Source organism: Procambarus clarkii, chromosome 17 (assembly GCF_040958095.1).
Source record: "Procambarus clarkii isolate CNS0578487 chromosome 17, FALCON_Pclarkii_2.0, whole genome shotgun sequence".
Lineage (NCBI taxonomy): Eukaryota > Metazoa > Arthropoda > Malacostraca > Decapoda > Cambaridae > Procambarus > Procambarus clarkii.
In genome coordinates this window covers 49,599,015-49,621,886 of record NC_091166.1, presented here as the reverse complement: position 1 = coordinate 49,621,886, position 22,872 = coordinate 49,599,015, and the positions used below count along the sequence as shown (strand labels likewise).

The 22,872-nt window shown below is 39.3% G+C and overlaps 1 protein-coding gene across 8 annotated transcripts in view; it reads right to left on the bottom strand.

Moving 5' to 3' along the window:
* LOC123772439 (protein abrupt) overlaps positions 1-22,872 on the bottom strand; it is a 169,494-nt gene that overhangs the window by 115,769 nt on the left and 30,853 nt on the right. For 2 of the 8 annotated variants that reach the window (XM_045765585.2, XM_045765583.2), the window contains exons 5-6: positions 21,584-21,808; positions 15,757-15,819 (exon numbers count right to left, since the gene is read on the bottom strand). In XM_045765585.2, the coding sequence (XP_045621541.1) occupies positions 15,757-15,819; positions 21,584-21,808 (288 nt within the window). Of the gene's footprint in view, positions 1-2,713; positions 7,863-15,756; positions 15,820-21,583; positions 21,809-22,872 lie in introns of those variants that run through there. The other 6 variants (XM_069326009.1, XM_069326006.1, XM_069326007.1 and 3 more) reach the window with 6 other exon arrangements.

Genomic DNA, 22,872 nt, shown 5'->3' with positions numbered 1-22,872 from the left:
TGTTTGCATTAAAATATGCAGCCAAAGGAGTGTACGAAAATATTGAAGACAAGGTCAAGGTGGAATACAACCCAACATGGCAGTGTTGACGACAGGTCAAGGTGGAATATAACCCAATGTGGCAGTGTTGAGGACAGGTCAAGGTGGAATATAACCCAATGTGGCAGTGTTGAAGACAGGTCAAGGTGGAATATAACCCAACATGGCAGTGTTGAAGACAGGTTATGGTGGAATATAACCCAAAGTGGCAGTGTTAAAGACAAGGTCATGGTGGAATATAACCCAACATGGCAGTGTTGAATACAGGTCAAGGTGGAATATAACCCAAAGTGGCAGTGTTGAAGACAAGGTCATGGTGGAATATAACCCAACATGGCAGTGTTGAAGACAAGGTCATGGTGGAATATAACCCAATGTGGCAGTGTTGAAGACAAGGTCATGGTGGAATATAACCCAATGTGGCAGTGTTGAAGACAAGGTCATGATGGAATATAACCCAATGTGGCAGTGTTGAAGACAAGGTCATGGTGGAATATAACCCAACATGGCAGTGTTGAAGACAAGGTCATGGTGGAATATAACCCAATGTGGCAGTGTTGAAGACAAGGTCATGGTGGAATATAACCCAATGTGGCAGTGTTGAAGACAAGGTCATGGTGGAATATAACCCAATGTGGCAGTGTTGAAAACAAGGTCATGGTGGAATATAACCCAATGTGGCAGTGTTGAAGACAAGGTCATGGTGGAATATAACCCAACGTGGCAGTGGTGAAGACAAGGTCTTGGTGGAATATAACCCAATGTGGCAGTGTTGAAGACAAGGTCATGGTGGAATATAACCCAATGTGGCAGTGTTGAAGACAAGGTCATGGTGGAATATAACCCAATGTGGCAGTGTTGAAGACAAGGTCATGGTGGAATATAACCCAATGTGGCAGTGTTGAAGACAAGGTCATGGTGGAATATAACCCAATGTGGCAGTGTTGAAGACAAAGTCATGGTGGAATATAACCCAACGTGGCAGTGGTGAAGACAAGGTCTTGGTGGAATATAACCCAACGTGGCAGTGGTGAAGACAAGGTCTTGGTGGAATATAACCCAATGTGGCAGTGGTGAAGGTTGAGTCATATGTTTCAGCCACATTATTGTGACTCTCTCTACATTTAACTTGTATTAGACTTCACTTCATATGGCTAAACCTCTTCCTTTTTATATTTCTTTCTTGAGAAATATGTATACAATAGCATGGGATTTGCAAAAAGGTTTTCGAACATGACACAGCAAAGTTTACAGAAATTGGCTGTGACAGCTACTGAAGCTTAACGATGTAGCATAAGTTAACAACAAAGACAAAAACCCAGCATGTCAATTACCAGTGTTTTGGCCTCTTGCAAAATGGACTACAGAAGTAGGAAACATTAAATGTAATGAAAAATCAGCAACATGCCATATAGACATGCATGCAAACCCCAGTGCACTCAACAACAATAAACTCTGAATGCCCCTAACCACAGGGTGATGTAGAGGAGTCAGAGACTTGTGCATTACCCAGGGTGAGAAGCCCTACACAGTAGGACCAGCCTCTCAGGGGCAAACTCCTTAACCCACCAGAAAAATCAGTCTGTAAGGGCAGGGACAATGCCAAATGATCTCTTAGGGAAGGGCTGCCCTAAACACATGCAACTTGGGGCAAAGAAGAAACCAAGTTCGCATAACAAGTGCGGCTTGAAACACACACACACATGAAAGAAATACTAAAATCGGGAACAAAACACAAAACCATCATAGGATAGATAAGAGTCCAAAGGATGGTCCTTGTTTATCTTGGAAAGAACAGGATCAGTCAAACCCAGTGACTTGAGGAGGTCCACCCTCATGGACATCAGCTCTGGACTGAGGCAAAGATGACGAGGAAGCAGGGAGCTTCCAGTGGTGCTGCCACCTGTCAACAATCAGCCATAACTAGCTACTTGGTGAATCATTTGCAGTGTCGTTTGGCTGTTTCAGTGCTTTTTCTTCTGTGAACCTTGTAGTTGTATATACTGCATCACTAACTTTCTGGGTGTTTCCAGTGAGTGATCATAACAATGCCCTGCTACCTGTATCTCTGTAAGGAGGCCAGGTTGCGGCTCATGTGACTCGGCAGTGGCAAGATATTTAAACGACCTACTTTCTTGCAGCCAACATTTGGACCATCCAGAAAATTTAAGTGCCTCCCACCCCAAAATAAATATAATTATCCTGTTTCCAAAATGCCAGACTTAAATTTGTGTAGGTACAGCATGTAAAGTTATTTTTGTTGAATGCAATTGTCAACAGTGAAAAATCATTATAGTATTGACTGATTGACAATATAGTATTGGCAGTCACCTGCGATACTTTATTACTGAATAGATACATTTACAGTATACTAATAAATAAATAAATATAGTACTGTAGATAAACACAGTACATAATGTATAGTAATTGAATCAAAATTAAAAAAAAAAATAATATTGGTATTTGTCTGAATAATAATAATAAAAATGGAAGAAATAAATGAGAGAGATTGGACTCTCTTAAAACTCCAGATGCAAAATAGCTAATTAATGTTTTCCAGAATATGAGCCAAATACGAATATGTAAGACATCACATAAATCAAATATGTAAGACATCATGAAAATCTTGAATTTATTGCATTAATGGCAATTGTTGTGAATATAAATACATTAGTATGTTTTGAAGTTTATTTATTATGAAATATTGATCAGTGTTTCATAATTTTTTTTAGGCTTTGTGCATGAGTACTACTGCATGCAAATACACAAGGAATAATACAGCTAAAATTTACTTATCACACATGCCCAGTATCTCAATGAAATGCTTAATTTTTTACCAGTCTTATATGATTATATATTTCAATTTTGTCTCATCATTCACCTACCTACTCCCACCCACCAACTCCCCCACCCCAACCACAGCAAACACACACACACACACAAACACACAATGTCATTATGTTCCACATGTAATACATTATCATAACCCTGTTTCCAACTTTTGTGATGTATGAAGGCATCAACCTGGAGAAAAATGTGGAACAATATAGCAAAAGAAGAATATAGATGCTGAAAACAGTATATATCACTCATCTATTCATCATACCATTTATGCTACATAGCATCAAGGATAAACAAGAACCAACATACTCTGGCAAGCATTCACAGCAGTATTCCACTGCTTCATAAAACCAGGCAAATTGCCCTGTACTTTGCTACTGTATTACAAACACATTCATTTACTCCCTATTTACAGCTTCCACCTGATCTTGTTTCTTACCATATTACATGTGCTGATCACTCAATCCCCAATTTCTCACCCTTTCACCCTGTGCGAACATCTTGCTCATAGCCGCCTTCTCCTCCACCTACCCTCCAATAAACTCTCTTCGATAGTGTATCATCATCAACATGCCATAACCATCTTGGTACTCTCTCCTCGATCTTGCAATTCACTGACTATTGTACTTCACATCTTTCCTTTACATTTCATTCCTTTCCCTATTTTTCTAACACGAAATAGGCTTCTCAGATTATCCATTTCTTTTTCTATAATGTTTGATGTTTCGTGTATATACCACAGTATCGTCTCTCATCCATACATGAGTCAGGACTACCAGTCTGGCAGCCCTCTAGATGCATATATCCTATATTCTTCTCTAACCACAACTTTCATTATAAGAACACAGTTCTTTCCTTAACTATCTCTGCTCTCAACTTTGATTACATAAACTCCACTTTTATCTATCACCCTTTGCTAAAAGAACTGTACTGTGTCATCTGCATACATAAACTCTGCCTTCACTACAAGTTTGTTTAAATCCAAATATCTGATAAATGCACCCTCTTCTATCCTCCATGGAACCCACTTTGTTTACCACTAATCAATATCCCAGTAATTTTCATTACTCTTTCAGCCACTATTGTGTCATACACTCTGCTCACTGCACTTACTAAATTAATGCTTATATAATTCTTGCAATTACTACATTCTCCTTTATTTCTATACAGAGGTATTATAATTACTATCCCATAATTTCTTTACAATTCACTACAGTCACCAAATTTGTTTATATACAGATATAGAATACCTTAACAGCCAACCTATCCACACTTAGCACCATTATATTGACTCTTCCTTGGAGTAATGAGGTTTGTACATGTCTGGTTATCACAAAACTACAGTATAAGTACTTCAAATTTTGCACTTGTCAAATCATGAAAACAAGCAGCATCAACACCTGTAGTTATCCCACATTTTTACTTCTTCACTCATGTACAAACCCTTTCCAAGGATATATATTAGCTAAAATACAATCTTGCCTCCTCCTCACTCCATTAAATCACATTCACATCAATACAGTACCTCTTTTGTCACCTTCACTCATTAAAACTTTAACATCTTCTACTTACTTCTACTCTCCTCTTCACCATTTAACATTCTTCCATGCTTATCTTTAATAATATAATATTTCCATCTACTCCTTCCTCCACCAGTCTTCTGATTGTATTTTCTTACTTCTTCCCTAAGAGATTCCTGCTTTCTGAAAAAAGTTTCTTTAATTTGTCTTCCTATCTCCTCATTTGCTCTTTCTCATCTAACTACTCTTTCAAGTACAATACTTTTAATTTTCATTATTCTCCTATTTTCTTGCATATTTCTCTTCTTCACTTTATATTCATAAAATCCATTTCTTTTTCTTATTATCAACTGCTGATGACACCTCTTCATCCCAGGAAGCAGTTACTCTCATCTCCACACACTTCAATGGCATTCCTTAAGCAAACATTCCTCATAGTGCCTACATGGCACTAAGATCCATTTGTTCATAGTCTCTTAATACAACATCACTATCAATCTTCTTTTGTACTCATCAATAAGGTCACTCTCACTGAACTTTTATACTTTCGCCTCCTGGATCCTTGTAAGGAATAAATCACCTCTCATCACTTTAACATCATCTCTAATAGCACCAACATGTGATCAGACAAACCTCAAAATATTCCTCAAAATATTCCCCTCAATGCTCTCAAATTGCATACTTTCACATACTTCACTCAACAAGCACATAAATATTCTTTTTCTACAATTTCATAATTTAGGCTGTACCATGTATATTTGTGTATAGCCTTATGTTTAATATATGTATTAGTAATACATAACTCTCTTTCATTAAATATATAATATTCTCTCAAGAAACAAATGGACAATAAAGATTTAACAGCATAGTTTTCGTCTCCATCATAAAATATTCTCTGAATGAGTAACAAGTGAGCTCGTCTCCAGCACTTATGGAAACACAAATGAAAACCCCAGCGTCTATCTTTACCTACACTCTGATTGCATGCTACTCCATGTACAGTATTACTATCCTCTAAACAGATTCTTGCTTTCCCCAATTAACATTTTTTGCTTTCCTCTTTCCAAACTTTTGTATCCTTCACATATCTGCTGAGACAACCCTTATGAGGTGAGAGGAGAAAACAAATTGAAGAAGAAAGTGCAGATTGTTGGTCACTAAAGTGCTGGGAAAAAGACTCCACATGTACCATCTTGCTTGAGTGTGGGGGTAACAGCATATATATTTATGGATAGACAAGCATGGTGTATAATCCATGGGTGGAAAGACTTGCATGAAAGGTGTATTCAACAAACCTTCTCTCTACAAAGGAAGGCAAAGAAGAAAATTCAGTCAGCAAATATCTTTCAGAAAACAAGTAAAGGCCACTCTATGACTGCCACTATTTGTACTTTGAGTCCAATTTAAAAAAAATATAAATAATAGTTATATAGCAAATGTATACAGTATAGACAAATTTACATGCTAAAACTGTTCATGAATATTTCCCTAGACACTATTAAACAAAATGCTTTTGAGATAACTTTCTCTCTTTAAGTACAGGTAGGCTCACATTCAAGATGTTTCAGAATTCGATTTTTACAAAAACTAATGTACCTCAAGCTTCAACTCAACTTTAACACCAAAAGTTATAAATCAAAATAAGTTAAACCTCAGCCTGTTACTTTATAACACTAGCAATAAATAAATTATGAACGTTTTCATAAAATTCGTTAAGTTTTATTTAAACATTTCGTCTGAAGTTCATAATTTCTTCTGGCTTGAAATGGTAACGATATTTTATAAGTAATCACACCGTACACCAATCTTCAATTTAAATCCAAAGTATGCAATACTAACGACAGAGCTAGTCCAGTAGCGGTTCTTTATTTCTATCTTTTAAAAGTCATATCTTTTCGTTTATTACTTTTTAAATTATTAAGATTTAAAAATAAATACTAAGTTCAAATGTCCTGACATAATTCACTTTAATTTAAATAATATCAATATATTCTTAACTACTTTCTTTAACAAATCATCTTGCTGATTAAATACACAGATTTTGGCACTATGAAAGGGGTTAAAAAGGACATAACAAATAATGATTGGCAGCCATCAGTATAATAACATTTATTATTGCCCTAAGTTTCGACATACCATTCACGTCTGGTAGCTGATAATGTAAGGTATATAGGAACAACAATACCAACAACACTCTAAATATATATATATATATATAGTTGAGTGGCAGGAAAGGAGATGGGAGTAAAGAGACAACAAGCCTACAGGATCTGTTGCCAGAACGGTAATGGCAGCAACTAAAATAAAGCAAATATCACAGAGAACCAAAACGTGAAGAATTAATAAGCATCACTGGGGTATTATCACATACAGGCAGTCTATATGACTAAAATCAACTGACTAAAACCAAGCAATGATGCAAGGAGGGAATTTTTTCCATTGCTCTTAAATTTAACTCAAACAGACCAAAACGGAGTGTGTGTCCTTGAGAAGGGTATAATAATGTGGGCATAATCTCGGACGTGGCGCTGTGGTGTCAGCATAATATATATGACAGGGGCGCCTGCACTCCATCTTTGGCTGGTGATCACAGAATCAGTGCCAGGCATGGCGGCACTGGTCGCAACAACACAACAAATACAAGTCCCTATATAATATGTACGTCTCTATGCTCTAGTATCGCCTAGTGATATCACAGTCAGTTGGAAGGGGGGTTGTTCAGATCGAGAGCAAACTCGGCTCGGTGTGCAGCTGCAGCAGCGGTGGCAGCGGTGGTACTAGTAGTTACAGTCCCAGGAGTGGCGGTTACCACTGCAGCAGCTGTAGTCACATGATTAGGGCGGCGGCAGCCCATCTTGGATCGGTGCAAATGACGGTGGAGATCCCAACGTCGGGAAAATACCTTACCACATGAGTGACAAGTGTATGTTCCCTTGTGCACATGGCGGTGGTGGTGGAGAGACATGGGGTGGCGGAACACTTTGTGGCACTCTGGACATGGGTACAACTTTGTCTTGTACTCTGGTGAGGCCTCCAACATGCCCCGTTCTTCCTTTGTCTCTCGAACTGTCATCATTCCAGCCACCTTATCTGAGGCCAAATCTAGTGCATCCTCAGGGTACACCAGCCCTGAGGCTGCAGCTGCCGCCACTGCCACTGCAGGGTGAATCTTCACCTCAAAAGTTTCGGTGGCATCTGTGACGGCAACATGGTTGATAGGCGTAGTTGAAACAGCAGTAGTCATTTGCTGTTGCTGCTGTTGGTGGTGTTGGTGGTGGTGGTGGTGGTGATGAAGCTGTTGGTGATGTTGGTGGAGGTGTGGTTGATGCTGTTGTTGTTGTTGTTGGAGGTGGTGGTGGTGGTGATGGTGAAGCAGCGGTTGATGCAGGGTTCCGTTGGCCTGGGGTAGAGGTGGCCGCAGCGACAGGTTGAGAGCCTCACAGACAGCACCGCCCGGCGCTGCTGCAGAGGAGAGGATCCACGTGAGTATGAGTCAGTCCAGGCTCAGGCATCATCACCAACACCGCCCGTCTATTATCATCAATCATTATGACATCATGAGCATTATGATCACTTTCCCAGCGTGGTTGCCAAACACCAACAGCTCCTGAGTGAGAGTAGTAAACTTGAGGCAGACTGACCAGAGTGGCCCAAGGCCTTTCCCAAGCCACCCTCAGCCACACAAGGCCAAACAGGCTCCCTCAACACCTGGCCATCCCGACAAGCAGCAGCAGGCAGCCACGGGGGCCACAGCACACGGGCCAGAGCACAAGACACTGTCCAAGCTAAGCCAATAGTCCTCTTCGCGCCGATGGCCACTGTCAGTGGGCGGTCATTTGGCCACGTGGCCATAGGATCCCTACATGGCCAAAATGGTCCCTATTGCCCTACACTCACCAACTAAACTTAGGCCCTGGACTACAGTACAGAGAGGAGCATGCACTAGACTCTGGACTACAGGTCAACCCATAAAATAAAAACTGTTAGACCTGCAATCCAAAGTCTACAAGAATCAAACAAACAAGGGATACTAATAGGAAACCATCAGTTTAAATTAACAGTTTAGGGATGAAGAAACTGATGTTTTCTTCTTAATCAAAGACAAATATCACATCATGCAGAACAAAAGCACTGCCCTCCACAGCAGTTATCAGTATACAAGCAAATTACTACAATTATCTCTTTGCCTAGAAAAAACCCACATTTTGAAATATTAACTTTTGCTCTCAAGAATATATGCTAGGGTGTTTGTTCTGGTATGTGATATAGCTGTAATCTACTCACACACATGAAGCATACACTATACCAATGTAGAGTATGCCAAGTGAAGTAAAGACAGCTATATCAACATGAACGGGAAAGTGAATCGCACACCACACATACACATACTGTATCTCCATCTTCTTAACTCCAATCCAACTTTTCACATTAATTATTTACTGAAAATTTAATTTTCAGCATGAAAACAATACAAAAGTTAAAAAGAAACTCAAACACATATATAGACCTTTAAAGTTAACTGAATTATAGAAGTAAACAAAGAGCTAATAAACCTATTCTAGGAAACATTACAGCAATAACAACCAAACTTCTAACCAACCTAACTTCTAACCTAACCAACCTTCTTCAACCAACTAACTTCACAACCAATAAGTCATAGATGAAAGATCAACAATAATTACCAAGCACCTTCAATGTTATCCCTATGTCATAGATGCTATTTCAAAAACCACCAAAAATTTAGAATGTTAAATATTCAGAGGCATGCTATAGTAGCATTACTATAAATGTGCCCCACTGCAGCACATCTATAACTACCCAAATATTTTTAAATGAGCAATAAATTCCAAAGCCATTTAGCAATCAACAAATTAAATGACAAAAGTTGCAAAGCAATTCCAAGTGGTCCCATTGCTCAGTCTACTTGCAACATAAAATAAATCACGCTTATAATGAACTGACAAATCAATTTATGAAATACTACAAAACTTGACAAATCTGTGCAATAATGTATGTTAAACACCAAAGCAATAATTTGCAATGTGAAAGGAAAATTTAATGAATCAATTTTGAATATAACGTTTGTGAAAACTGGCCATCATTAGCCAAACAATTATTTTTTTAACACAGATTAAACAGATGTTGCACAGAATACCATTATGTGAATAAATGCCAAAAATTTAAAAGATTCATTGCTAATCCTGCATTAACAGAATAATTTGTTTGAGAAGTAGTGTCAATATCTAACAGAAAAGACACTTGAAACAGGAAGTTAACAAATGAGGACTAACTATACATAGTGAACCCAAGACATGATCCAACAGTAGCAGTCTAAGTGGTACAGAGAAAATCTAATTGCTTCACAAGATAAACAGACCTTCAATGTGCACGTATGGGGCTACACTCAAGTCAAGCAATATACAAGCATTCTAAGCTACCAGTCAGAGTACTTGCAATACTTAAATCTTAAGTTAGAATGTATTAAATATTTAAGGTGCAAACTATGTATAAACATTCTATCAAAATTCTACATTAGAAAGGCTTTTCTGGTAATCTTAATGCAAATATATATATGCACTAGCTTGAGTGCCCTCCTCCGTACAGACAAGAGCTCATACAGCACAGGACAGAAATACCAGTAGGTGTATGAATTAACACTCTTCTGTACTGCATTGCTGGTATTAAAGCATACAACTGGTATGTGCATCTTGAGAACCAATCCTCTTCAAATCTTTAACTCAATGATGACAAGCTCAACCACTGATCTTTGAGGTGCATCTATGACAACAAAGGAGAAAATAGCACAAGAGCCCACCTGGTTTAAAGCTCTAGTATATCCCCACCTTTATGGAGACACTGAAGCAATGAGAGGGTGTAGAAAACTCTCTTAGGTAAGGTACAAAGAGGCAAAGACATACACAAATACCACTTCCCAATATGGACAGATTTGTAGTGAAAGTGCAATTAATGTGATTAGCCATTTAAGTCAGTAACCAGATAATAGAAGTGTCTACACAAAACTACTCACAAATAAAATACATAATGTATATGTAAATACTATTTATTTATACAGGTATATATATATACCTACATATATATATATACATATGTATGTATGCATGTAATTACTTAAGTGTAGTTACAGAATGAGAGGTATGCTCTTAGTGTCCCGCCTTCCCAGTACTCTTTTGTCATATAACGCTTTGAACTACTGATGGTTTTGGACTCCACCACCACCTTTTCACTTAACTTGTTCCAACTGTCTACCACTGTTTGCAAAAGAAAACTTTATAAAAAAAAAAAATCTGGCACCTTTTATTTCTATAGCTTGAATCTGTGTCCTCATGTTCTTGAAGTTACTGGTTTCAGGAATTCCTCTTTGTCAATTTAGTCGAATACTGTTACTTTGTAAGTGGTGATCATATCACCTCTTTTTTTTTTCTTCTATTTTCTATCTTTGGCATATCTAACACCATTAGCCTCTCCTCTGTAACTCTTATTTTTCAGTTCCGGAAGCCATTTTGTAGCATGCCTTTGCACCTTTTCAAGTGTATTTATGTTTTTCTTGCGATTGCAAGACTTCGTTAGTAACACTCCTCCAGTCAGATACATTGCCTTTGATTACCAACCTTATTTTCCTGGCAGTAAGAAAATTTTTCAGTCATGTGAGAAGTCTCCCTGTCACCCCTCCAACATGTTCTAATTTCCAAAACAACTACTTGTGTGGAACTCTGTCCAAATCCTTTTTTAGGTCTAGATAGACACAGTCAACCCAACCATCTCTTTCCTGTAGAATCTGTGTGGCTCTATCATAAAAACTAATTAAATTTGTTACACAGGATCTGTATGTTTGAGAACAATACTGTCTGTACATTATTATGTCATTACTCTCCAGTTCTACCCATTTGGTTTTAACTATTTTTTCTAATGTTTTGACAACCATGCTTGTTAATAAGAAAATCCACAAGAGCCATGATGAGGCTTCGAACTATGCGCTGGGAATTCCCAGAAGCACTCTCTGGATGACTAGGCCACAACATGATAAAAAAAATTGCATCCTGAGATTCTATTGAATCCACAACAGCATCACAGAATCACGTTATGGTGATATCTTTGTATTGAAAGTAGGGCATCAGAGGTAGACTGGACGACAGAGCCAGAGTGCCATGGGAAATTGCAAACCTTAGGAATCCTTGTGGGTTCAGCAGAACCCCAGGTTGCAATTCTTTTGACCATATCATGGTCTAGTTGTCTAGAGCATTCATTTGGAAATACCCAGCACATAGTTTTGAATCCTCTTCTTGAGGTTATCTTGAGATGATTTCGAGGCTTTTTTTAGTGTCCCCGCGGCCCGGTCTTCGACCAGGCCTCCACCCCCAGGAAGCAGCCCGTGACAGCTGACTAACACCCAGGTACTTATTTTACTGCTAGGTAATAGGGGCATAGGGTGAAAGAAACTCTGCCCATTGTTTCTTGCCGGCGCCTGGGATCGAACCCAGGACCACAGGATCACAAGTCCAGCGTGCTGTCCTCTCGGCCGGCCGGCTCCTCATCACAGCTTCTGTGGATTTTCTCACATATATCACATTATTGATTTCTCTGTGTACACTTGTTAATGATACAGGTCTATAGTTGAGAGGGTCTTCTCTGCTGCCATTTTTATCAACTGGAACTGTGTTTACCTTTTTCCATACACAGTATCTGTTAAGGTTCCTTTGCATAATGATGTCAGGAATATCAATTGGAGTGGAATGCTCAGCTCATTTGCACATTCTTGCAGCAACCAAAGTAAAATTCCATCTGGTCTTCCAGTCACAGTCTTTATTTCTTCCTAGCCCCTTGAGTAATTTCTCCACTCCATCTTGAGATACAGTACACCTATGTATTCAATGGTGTTCTCTGGAATTGGCATTGGGTCCGGCTCTCTGAAATACTCATTTTGTACAAACACATATTGTTACTGTTCATTTAGTATTTCACACATTTCTTTTCATTCTCAGTAAACCTTTCCCCATTTGCAATCTCTGGATTTTAACCTTTACATGCAGCATGCTTTTAATAAATTTATAGAAAAGGCCTAGATCTGTTTTACATTTGTCCGCTACCCCCTTCTCAAAGTTCTTTCTGCCTCTCTCCTCACTGCTGTGTATTTGTTTCTGGCTTGCTTGTAGTGCTGGTATCTTTGAGGGTTAGGCCTCCTCCTATATTGTACCCATTTTCTTGTCTATTCACCTGGGTTTTAGAAAATACGAACCACAGACCCCATGCGTGTGAGGCAGAAGCTCTATCCACTCAGTTATGAGTAGTCTTAAAAAGATCCATGGGGTCTGTGGTTTGAGGCTCCTAGAGTCCAGGTGAATGGAATGTTTATTTCCACGGAAGTTTAGATGATAATTTACATTTTCTTGTCTTTTCCTCTCTGGCCTGCTCACAATTTCTGCTGAACCAATCATGTTTTCTGGTTCGACATCTCTGTTTTGGTATGAATTTTTGTTTGCCTTTATCATATATTTCACAAAATTTGGCATACATCTCATTTACTTCTGTGCCTAGTAACAAATCTTTCCAATTAAATTCATTAAAGAATTTGCTAATTTCCCCAAAGTGTCCTCTCTTGAAATCGAGTTTATCAACTGTTTCAATATCTCCACTCTTCTAGATTATATCACAAAGCATATTTAATTTTCAACAGGACATGATCACTCTTTCCCAAGGGTAGAAGGTATTGGATGTTAAATATCTCCTCTTCTTTCCTGGTGAATATTAGATCTAGTATTGACGGAACATCTCCTTCCCTCATTCTTGTGGCCTGTTTGACATGTTGATACATGAATGTCTCCAGAATGAGATTTACAAATCTGCCTGTCCAAATGTCCTCTGTTCCTGCTTCATAGGCCTTCCAGACTATTGCTTTCAAGTTGAAGTACCCCAGTGCCAACAACATGATTTATATTTATCTGCTTTTACTATAATCTCTCACATGACCATTATGAGGTCCTCTCATTTGCCATCTAGTTCCTTCTTTGTTCATGTGTTGCTTGCTGGTGGGCTGTAGGAATTTATGATTATCAGTTTATCATCCTGATTCCAAACCTGCAATGCCATTATGTCAATTTCCCGAGGTTTGTCGATTATTAACTCTCTTACCTTCAAGTGTTCTTTCACCAGCACAGCCACATTTCCACCCTTCCTAGTTTTCCTGTCACGACTTTAAACTGAGTCTTCCTGTTCATAAGACATACTGTCTATCCATTATTATGTCATTACGCTCTAGGTGTTCAACCCATTTGGCTTTAACTATTGTTCCTAGTGTTTTGACTACCACGCTTGTTAATGATATGGGTCTAGAATTTAAAGGTTCCTCTTGACTACCATTTTTACAGATTTGTACTATGTCTGCCTTTTTCCATATACTGTATTTGATAAGATTCATGTGCACAAGGATGTCTGGAGCATTATTTGGAGTGGAATGCTCAGCTTATTTAAACATTCTCGCAGCACTCAAGGTAAAACTATCAGGTCTAATTGCTTTATATCTTTTTAGCCCCTTGAGTAATTTTTCAACTTCATCTTGGGAAACCTCTATGTACATTGACCAGATCACACACTAGAAAGTGAAGGGACGACGACGTTTCAGTCCGTCCTGGATCATTCTCAAGTCGATTGATACAACCTCTATGTATTCTATGGTGTGCTCAGGAATTGGCATTGGGTTCGGCTCTCTGAAATTCTCATTTTGTCTAAACACACTTTGGAACTGTTCATTTAGTATTTCACACATTTATTTTTCATTCTCAGTAGTCCAGTTCCCTGTATATATCTCTGGATTTTATCCTTTACATGCAGCTTGCTTTTAATAAATTTATATAAGAGGCCTGGATCTGTTTTACACTTATCTGCAATACCTTTCTTAAAGTTCCTGTCTGCTGCTCTCCTCACTGCTGTGTAAATGTTTCCTACTTGCTTGTAGTGTTGGTATGTTTGCGGGTTAAGCCTCTTCCTATATTGAACTTATTTTCATGTTTTTTCTCTATGGCCCTCTCACAATTTCTGTTGAACCAATCCTGTTTTCTGGTCGCATCTCCATTTTGTTTGAATGTTTGTGTGCCTTCATTGTATATTTTGCAAATTTTGGCATACATCTCATTAACTTCCTTGCCTTGCAACAAGTCTGTCCAATTAAACTCGTTAAAGAATTTTTTAAGATCCCCATAGTGTCCTCTCTTGATATGGAATTTATCAACTATTTCAATGTCCCCCATTATCTTCTAAATCATATCGCAACGCATATTTAATTTCCAACAGGACATGATCACTCTTTCCAAGGGTGGGTGGGTATGTGTGTGTGCAATTCCCTAAGTAATTACCTGAGTGTAGTTACAGGATGAGAGCTACGCTCATGGTGTCCTGTCTTCCCAGCCCTCCTTGTCATACAACTCTTAGAAATTACTGACGGTTGTGTGTGTGTGTGTGTGTGTGTGTGTGTGTGATTACCTAAGTGTAGTTACAGGATGAGAGCTACGCTCATGGTGTCCTGTCTCCCAGCACTCCTTGTCATACAACTCTTAGAAATTACTGACGGTTGTGTGTGTGTGTGTGTGTGTATAATTACATAAGTGTAGTTACAGGATGAGAGCTACGCTCATGGTGTCCCATCTTCCCAGCACTCTTTGCCATATAACTCATTGAAATTACTGACGGTTTTGGCCTCCACCACCTTCTCACTTAACTTGTTTTAAACGTCTACCACTCTGTTTGCGAAAAGGAATTTTCTTATATTTCTTCGGCAGTTTTGTTTAGTTAGTTTAAATCTATGACTGTGTGTGTGTGTGTGTGTGTGTGTGTGTGTGTAATATATACTGTATATACATACATACATACATATATGTATATGTATATACACTCTACAATAAGTACAGTATTTACATATAAAACAATTACATTTTATTGCAAGATGACAGCTGATAACATTTAAGGATTCAATCAAATCATACCAAAAGAGAAAAAAGACTATGTATAAACAAAATGTATATATGGAAAGCCGAAGTAGTGAAGCAGAATAAAGAAAACATGAATCAAAGCAAAATTTTAATATCAAACGGAAATACAAAGTAAATAAAGCTAACACGGATAAAAAAATTTAAATATGAAGATAGAAAATTACAAAGAAATGGCATACTGTATTTAAGTTCTGCAATATAAGTACTGTGTAAACAAAAATGTCATGAATGACCGTGAGACATCAGATATCGAGAGAGCCCCGGCAGCACTCGGTTTATTTTACAGGTGTGAGGTGCCTTTATACTGAGAGGCCTGGTGGAGGGCAGGCTGAGGTAAACACACGCTTGGTACTTACCGCCCGGTTCATGAGTACCCACGTTGTCCTGGCTGCCCACTCCTCCTGAGGGCCCGGGCATTGCTGAAGATGTAATTCGTACACTATAGTAAATTTTTGGAATACTCATATATATTTTCATATTTAAAAATTAAATGAATAAATTAAGCAAATGTTAATGCCTAATGAAATTAGGCAAAAACCAGCGTCGAATATAATGAAACGCTATTTTCTGGGTAGAGCCACTGGAGGCTCTCTGGTGTTATTGGACTATATTATATTAGCTAATATTAGTATGGGGCTTCAGTCATATGGAGTTGTCATGCCTACCGGGGACCACTAGCCAGAACATAGTCCCCTCAGAGAGGCACAGGGAGCAATGGCCTATGAAACTCTCATGAATGAAAGTATTTATGTCTGCCATTGACTGGGGCTGAGCACCCAGAAAGGTAGGTAAGGTAGGTGTTTCAAAACAGACCCCTCCTGGTATAAATTGGAACCTGAGATCGAACAGGGGCTAGAAACGGGCCCCCCCCCCAAAAAAAAACCAAGCTAACAAGCAACCATATGACTAAAACTCCGTACTAATATTAGCTAATATCAGTCCAATAGCTCCAGGGAGCCAATGGGGCTCCCCACAGAAAACTTTGCTTAATTTATTAAAACCTAAAAGCTCAAACACAAATGTTGATGGTAATTCCATGAAAAGAGGCATTTCCCCAAAAACTATGGCCTAATTATCTGCTATTAAATTTCAGTCACTTGTACATTAAAGTAACTAGATTTTTAATAAGGTCTATTGTAACTCTACCTTATTAAATGTTAAAAGCTTGTATTTTCCCTACTTGCTTCAGAGTACACACTGGCCCACATTTTCTTAGTTTACTTCATATTATTTATATTTGCTCATAATTTTCTACTACAATGAATTTAATTTCTGTATAGTTAAAATAGATTTTAATAAAAACTAAATAGTAAGGTATAACAAAATGTGTTCTGATGTTAGTGCAAGCCATCCTGATGTTCAACCCAAAATACACTTTAGTGTTCTAATGGCACTTGAATGTGTCATCCATGCTCTGATGCTAAAACACAACACTTTAACATTCTTTTCATCTCAAAATTCCTGAAGATTACTTTTTCTAGGATGGTCCCCAGTGTCTCCCTGAAGCTATCTTGCTGAGATTGCTCCATGCTAATACGTAGTATCAGTCACAGAAGTTGTCTGGCATACCAGTACAAAAGCCAGAACCTAGTCCCCTTCACAGAGATGCAGGGAGCAAGTGACAATTTGTCATCCCCAACAGGAAAGCATTGATTGGCCTTTGGCTGGGGGTGTTCTGTTTTGTTTGTACTGGGGTACACTGGGGTTTGAACAATTGCTTATATGGCATGCTATGGTAACCATTTGTAACCTGGAAGTTTTACCTGCATTTGGCATCTGTTCTTTCAGAAAGTGGTCCCAGTGCCTGGGCATCCTGGTTGGTTACCTGCCTTCAGGCCCTGGTAATTTGTTCATAGCTTGGCACTCATTTGGTTGTCATGGAGTTGACCTCCTGGGGCTTTGCTGTTCTTTTGAGACATTATGCCTGGGCTCCATTCTTGTTTCTTCTTCCTCCCTTGCTGGCTTTGCCCTTTGTTTAGTCTGCTTGGGATTGTTGCTTGGCCTTCTTCTCTGGTCCCATCCAATTTGACTGTGAAGGCAGTTGAACTGTTTCTTCCCACAAGGGGTGCAGAGTTTTCACCTTTACAAGCCATCTCATCCTCTATTTCTCCTTAGGCCGAGCCTTCTACTCTGTGTGTGTTGGGTATGAATTGTGGCTCTGCCTCAGGGCCATTTTGTCATGGTTTTCAGGGCTGGGGGGGGGGGGGGGGGTGAAGCCTGAGGTGGGTTAGTGAATGGCCTTCTACCCTCCTTAGTTTTGTTCATTCTGTGGAGGGTCTTTTACATCAAGTTGATGTGTTTATCCCTCTTTTGTTCTGCTTTCAATTTTCCTCTGTGGCTCCTCCCCCCTTCTTGTATTTCGATCCCATGTGCCATCTGGTGCTTGGGGCTCATTTTCTATGAGTTTCAATCATCTCTTCCATGGACCTCGGATATTCAGTGTTCTCTGATTGTGCCTCTGGCATCTTTACTTTTCACTGGCTCTGTTCTACTTTTCCTTCTACTGTATAGTGTTCACTACAGTATGTTGTTATTAGCCGTGCAAATTAGGAACCTAGCCCTCCAGTATTTTCAATATTCATATAATTTGGTACCTCTCTTGTCTCCTTTCCAGACAGTACATTTTGAGAGCTTAAGAGACGATCCCAATAGTTTAGGTGCTTTATCGTGCCTGTGCATGCCGTATACGTTCTCTGTATTCCTCTATTTCGGCAATTTCTCCTCCTCTGAAGAAGAAGGAAGTGTCTGCTGCCTCTCCTCCTCCTTCCAAGATAGTCATATTATTATATTCATTCTCTGTAGTGTAGTTAACTTTAGGAAGCCACCAGAGGCCTTCTTGTGTTGAGTGCTTACCTATCAGTGACTACAGGGGGAGTGAGATCTAGCTCTTTATGCCCTATCTCTTGGCTATTTATACCTGGCAAACTAATTACTTCTCTCAACATTAATGTTTTCATCATATTTAATTTTAAAGTTGTGAATGGAACCAATTCAAAAACCTCTTCCATCAGTGCATTACACTTGCTGACCACCCGTACAGGAAACGAGAACTTTCTTGCATCTCTTCCACACAACTGGGTGTTCAGTTTCCACCAATGTCCCCTTGTCCTACCTCTTTAATTGAAACAGGCTTCCTTTATCCACTTTTTCTATTTCCCTCAAGAACTTGTATATAGTAATCATATCCATTCTGTTTCCTCTTTCCTCTAAGGCTGTAAGGGAGAGAAGGTTCTCTCAGCCTGTCCTCATAGTCGAGACCTTTCCAAATTTTGTAACACACACAATCCAAATTTTTATTTCATACACTAAATTGTAAAATTCTCCCATTACACAAAAGCCTCTTTTCATAATGTTACACTACATTAATAAAAAAAAATAGTGCTAGTGTTCATTTAAAAATAACAAAGACCTCGAAGACAGTAGGCTACTTTATTTAACCAACTTACCACAGCAATTATTAATCTGCACAACAATTCTATGCTTAGGCATGCCACCCTTGCTGCTATACCTGCATCTTTAGTTATGCAAGAGTGAGTTTGTGTTCCACTGCCACATTATGATGCAGACTGACGTCCAGAAAAATCTCAATAAACAGGATGCCATTCATGAACAATTAACTTTTCAGCAATGAACTGGATAACTATGGACCAGGTCACACCAAAAGAGAACTCCATAGAATAGAAATTTATAAATGAGGGACAAATAACTATGATTTTTGCCCTCCAATAAAAAGAAGTTTACATTCCTAATGCCAAGGATTTAAATCTTCATCAGTTCTCTTTTTTTTAGGGAGGGCTTCCTTGGGTGGTTTAGGAAACCACTGTGGGGACCCACCAGAAAGAGGTACAGAGGAACTTTGGTACTCGAACAGCTCCCAACCCAAACAATTAGGCACTCGAATGCTATGTTCATACTCTGCAGTCGATCATTTGCTTGGCACTCAAACAAAAATATGTGTAATGGACGAGTCTTACATTCTTGTAAAGCCACTAGTATGCATAGCATTTCGTGGGGTCCTCGATCTTAATTTTCACAGGAATATGACCTGCCAAATCGTTTAACAACAAGGTACCCCATCCACTGCTTGGTAAACAGAGGCATACAGTTAAGAACTGGCGCCTAGTCAATCCTTCCAGAATACGAATCCAGGCCAAATCGCTCGCGAAGCGTGGAGGGCGAATGTTTTACCACCATGCCACAGGGACTGCTTAAGTCAGTTTCCCAGTTGGTGTCATTCAGTGTATACCCTATTAAATTTCTCTGTAAACTTTCTCATGTTTTCTTGGAAACTTGTTAAAATTCTTAGCATAAATAAGTCACAACGGTATCTAAGAAAGTTAATAACAAGAGCCAAATGAAAAGAAAATTACTGTAGTTAGAACCATGACAGATGATAAAGGAACTCATAGCAAAATATGAAAGTGGTGCTTGTGTGTCTGTTCTTGCTACAAATATCATTGGACATGTCTTTTTATAAGAAAAGCATCCAGTAAGCCTCAAGAGGAAAATAGAAAAAGACAGAAAAGAGAAAGAACCCCTGAAAAACAGTTACCTGAAGCTATTATGGTAGGGGACTTTCCTGCTAAACAATAACCTCTTTTTCTCCTCTTTCTCACCACCTTGTACGTATGCCATCAACTCTCTTAAGTGCAGGTAAAGTGAGAATATATTTGCAATTATTTCATTTATTTACTGTGCAGTATTCGTATGTGTATTTTTTGTAGTCTGGAATGAGTTAATCCAATTTACATTATTCCTTATTGGAAAAATTATTCGGTACTTGAACAGATTGACACTTGAATGGCCTTCATTATTGCAGTATTCAAATGTGCATTATTTATTTTCATGGCACATATTGTCATATATTAACACACTGCGTGGTGCACCACAAGGTAGGCCGCACGTTGCCCGTGAGTACACAACCACACTCCAACGTTTATATTCTTTACAGTTTTCTCACCTCAATTTTCGTGCTACGTCGTTGATTTTGGTATCAATTTGATCACAATAGAATGCTCTAAGGGGATATATGCACATAAGATCAAATAGAAGAGCATTACCAATACCATAAGATAAAATACATTGTCATGTGAAAAATAACGGCTTTTCGTTACTGTTTAGTCGGTGTTCATTCCCGACATTATTTGTTGAACTATATCATTCGTTTTTGTGTTGCTTTGTGTTTATAAAGGCACTAACAAAAAATACCCGAGGTAAAACAACCGGAACAGGCACACGTTTCGACTCGAGGGGTTCTTGCTAGAAGTTATATCAGGAAGATACAAACTTCAGGAGGGCGCCTGACAGCTGAGCGGACAGCACTTCGGATTCGTAGTCCTGAGGTTCCGGGTTTGATCCTCGGTGGAGGTGGAGACAAATGGGCAAAATGTTTCCTTCACCTTCATGCCCCTGTTACCTAGCAGTAAATAGGTACCTGGGAGTTAGAGAGCTGCTACGGGCTGCTTCCTGGAGGAAGGGGGGTGTAAAAAAAAAAAAAAAGGAGGCTTGGTCAAGGACCGGGCCGCGGTGACACAAAGCCCCAAAATCATCTCAAGATAACCTCAAGAGGGGTGGCCGCGGCAGTAACAAGCGTGGTCAAAAAAACCATGAGCCACCCGCGTGGGTGGCCACCCATGCAGTGGTGTCATGATGCCGCGTAGGGTATACAGAGAATGGGAAGAGGTTGCGCTCATTTTAAAACAAGTCCCATAATAATCGAACAATAAATGGAATTTTTACAAATATTTTAATTGTTGACGGCATCAACATCATGTCACACACTATGGGTATTGTTTTAATGACTCCGAAAACATCACCACGAAGCCAAAGTGTTAAAAATGTGTTTCTTAAATTAACTTAAAATTCATAAAAAATATAATAGCAGACAAAACTTGGATATGTTTAAAAACCAGTAGTATCTCTATGGGGCAAGTCTCACCCCATTAGTGAAGTAACTTCAGCTCTCATAACTTCAGAATGCTATGGTAACATATCAAGGGGGCAGCCATTCAAAGTATTCAAATGTTTATTTAAATCATCAAACAATATAGCTTGATAATAAACATGCAATTAGCATGAGAATTAACTGTCCGAGGTCTTTGAAACTTATTTTATAGTATAAACTACAACTAGACTGAAAAAGTTTACCACTGCACTTTAAAATAGATTAACATGCACACTAACCTATAGGATACAATAAAGGTTGCCGTGGATCCATACCATCGCCAGTGTGTGATTGTGGGTCAGTACTCATCTCGGACGATTCACTATAAACGTCAGTCATGGCATCACCCGGTTCACTCTTCATTTCTCTTCGATCTAACCGGATGTCATCCTCCCCAGGCACACTACCACCACTCATTGTCCCACCAGCATCAACGTCTACAGTGGCCTCGCCAACCACACCTTCTGTAAAGAAACATTCATTGAATACTATAATATATTGTATTTCCTTTAAAAATATGGTAACTACCAGTAATATTACAATACTTACAATTAAATCTGTCTACTGCATTAGTTATTTTTATCAGCTCCAGAACTGACTTGGGAGATAAAAGACATTCCAGAACAAAGGGGGAACTGCGAACCGCTGAGAAGAGAGAGCAAGAAGTGAGCACAGTCAAGCGACCAGGACAGCTCAGAAGGATCACGAACAGGTCAGAGGTGAAAACCTCAGCTCTGAATATGATGAAATACCTCTTTCTGGAGTAAAGCCCCAGTGGTTCCCTGAAACTATCTTGATGAGATTGCTACATACTAAGGTGTCACATCAGTCACAGAGTTCTGTTTGGCCTACCAGGCATCAGAGCTAGAGCCAGAACATGATTTTGGTGCAGAGCCACACCCAAATCATACTCATACAGGGAAGGAAGATATGAAAACCCCTCGCCCTATAAAAGGAGACCTTCCTCAGAGGGAACCGGGAGCCACTTAACCAAATGTGACCCAAGGACCCATATCAAACTCCCTCCAAGATCTCCAAGATCCAGAAGCCACAGTCAAGGACCCTGGTGCAGAGCAAACATCTGTGCCCACTGCCCAGGATAGAAAAGCAGAGTCCAGGGAAGAAGCTTCAAATAAGCAGAAGGGCTGGATGAAAGGAAAACCCAAAAGTCTCGGCAGGACTACCCAACTTAACTGCCTCCGCACCCAATTCAGAAAGGGCAATCTCCAAGAGCTGGCTGCACCATATCCTGAGCTAAACCCTACCACAACCTGGAAACCCTCCTGATATGACCTAACCTCATCAAGAGGGTCAGAAAGAAGAGTCACATGGGGAGAGCAAATCTCACAGGCCTCAAAGTCGAAGGTGTCATCAACCCAACAGGCAGCTTGGCGGAGGCAGAATGAGTGATCGTAGTTTCGTGACACGGACAACGAGCAACCCCTCAAAGTTGCAAAGCGGGACAAGTTTGGGAGGGAATATCCATAGGACTGCCGAACCAGCAGGGGATTTCCACATCCTGAAGGGT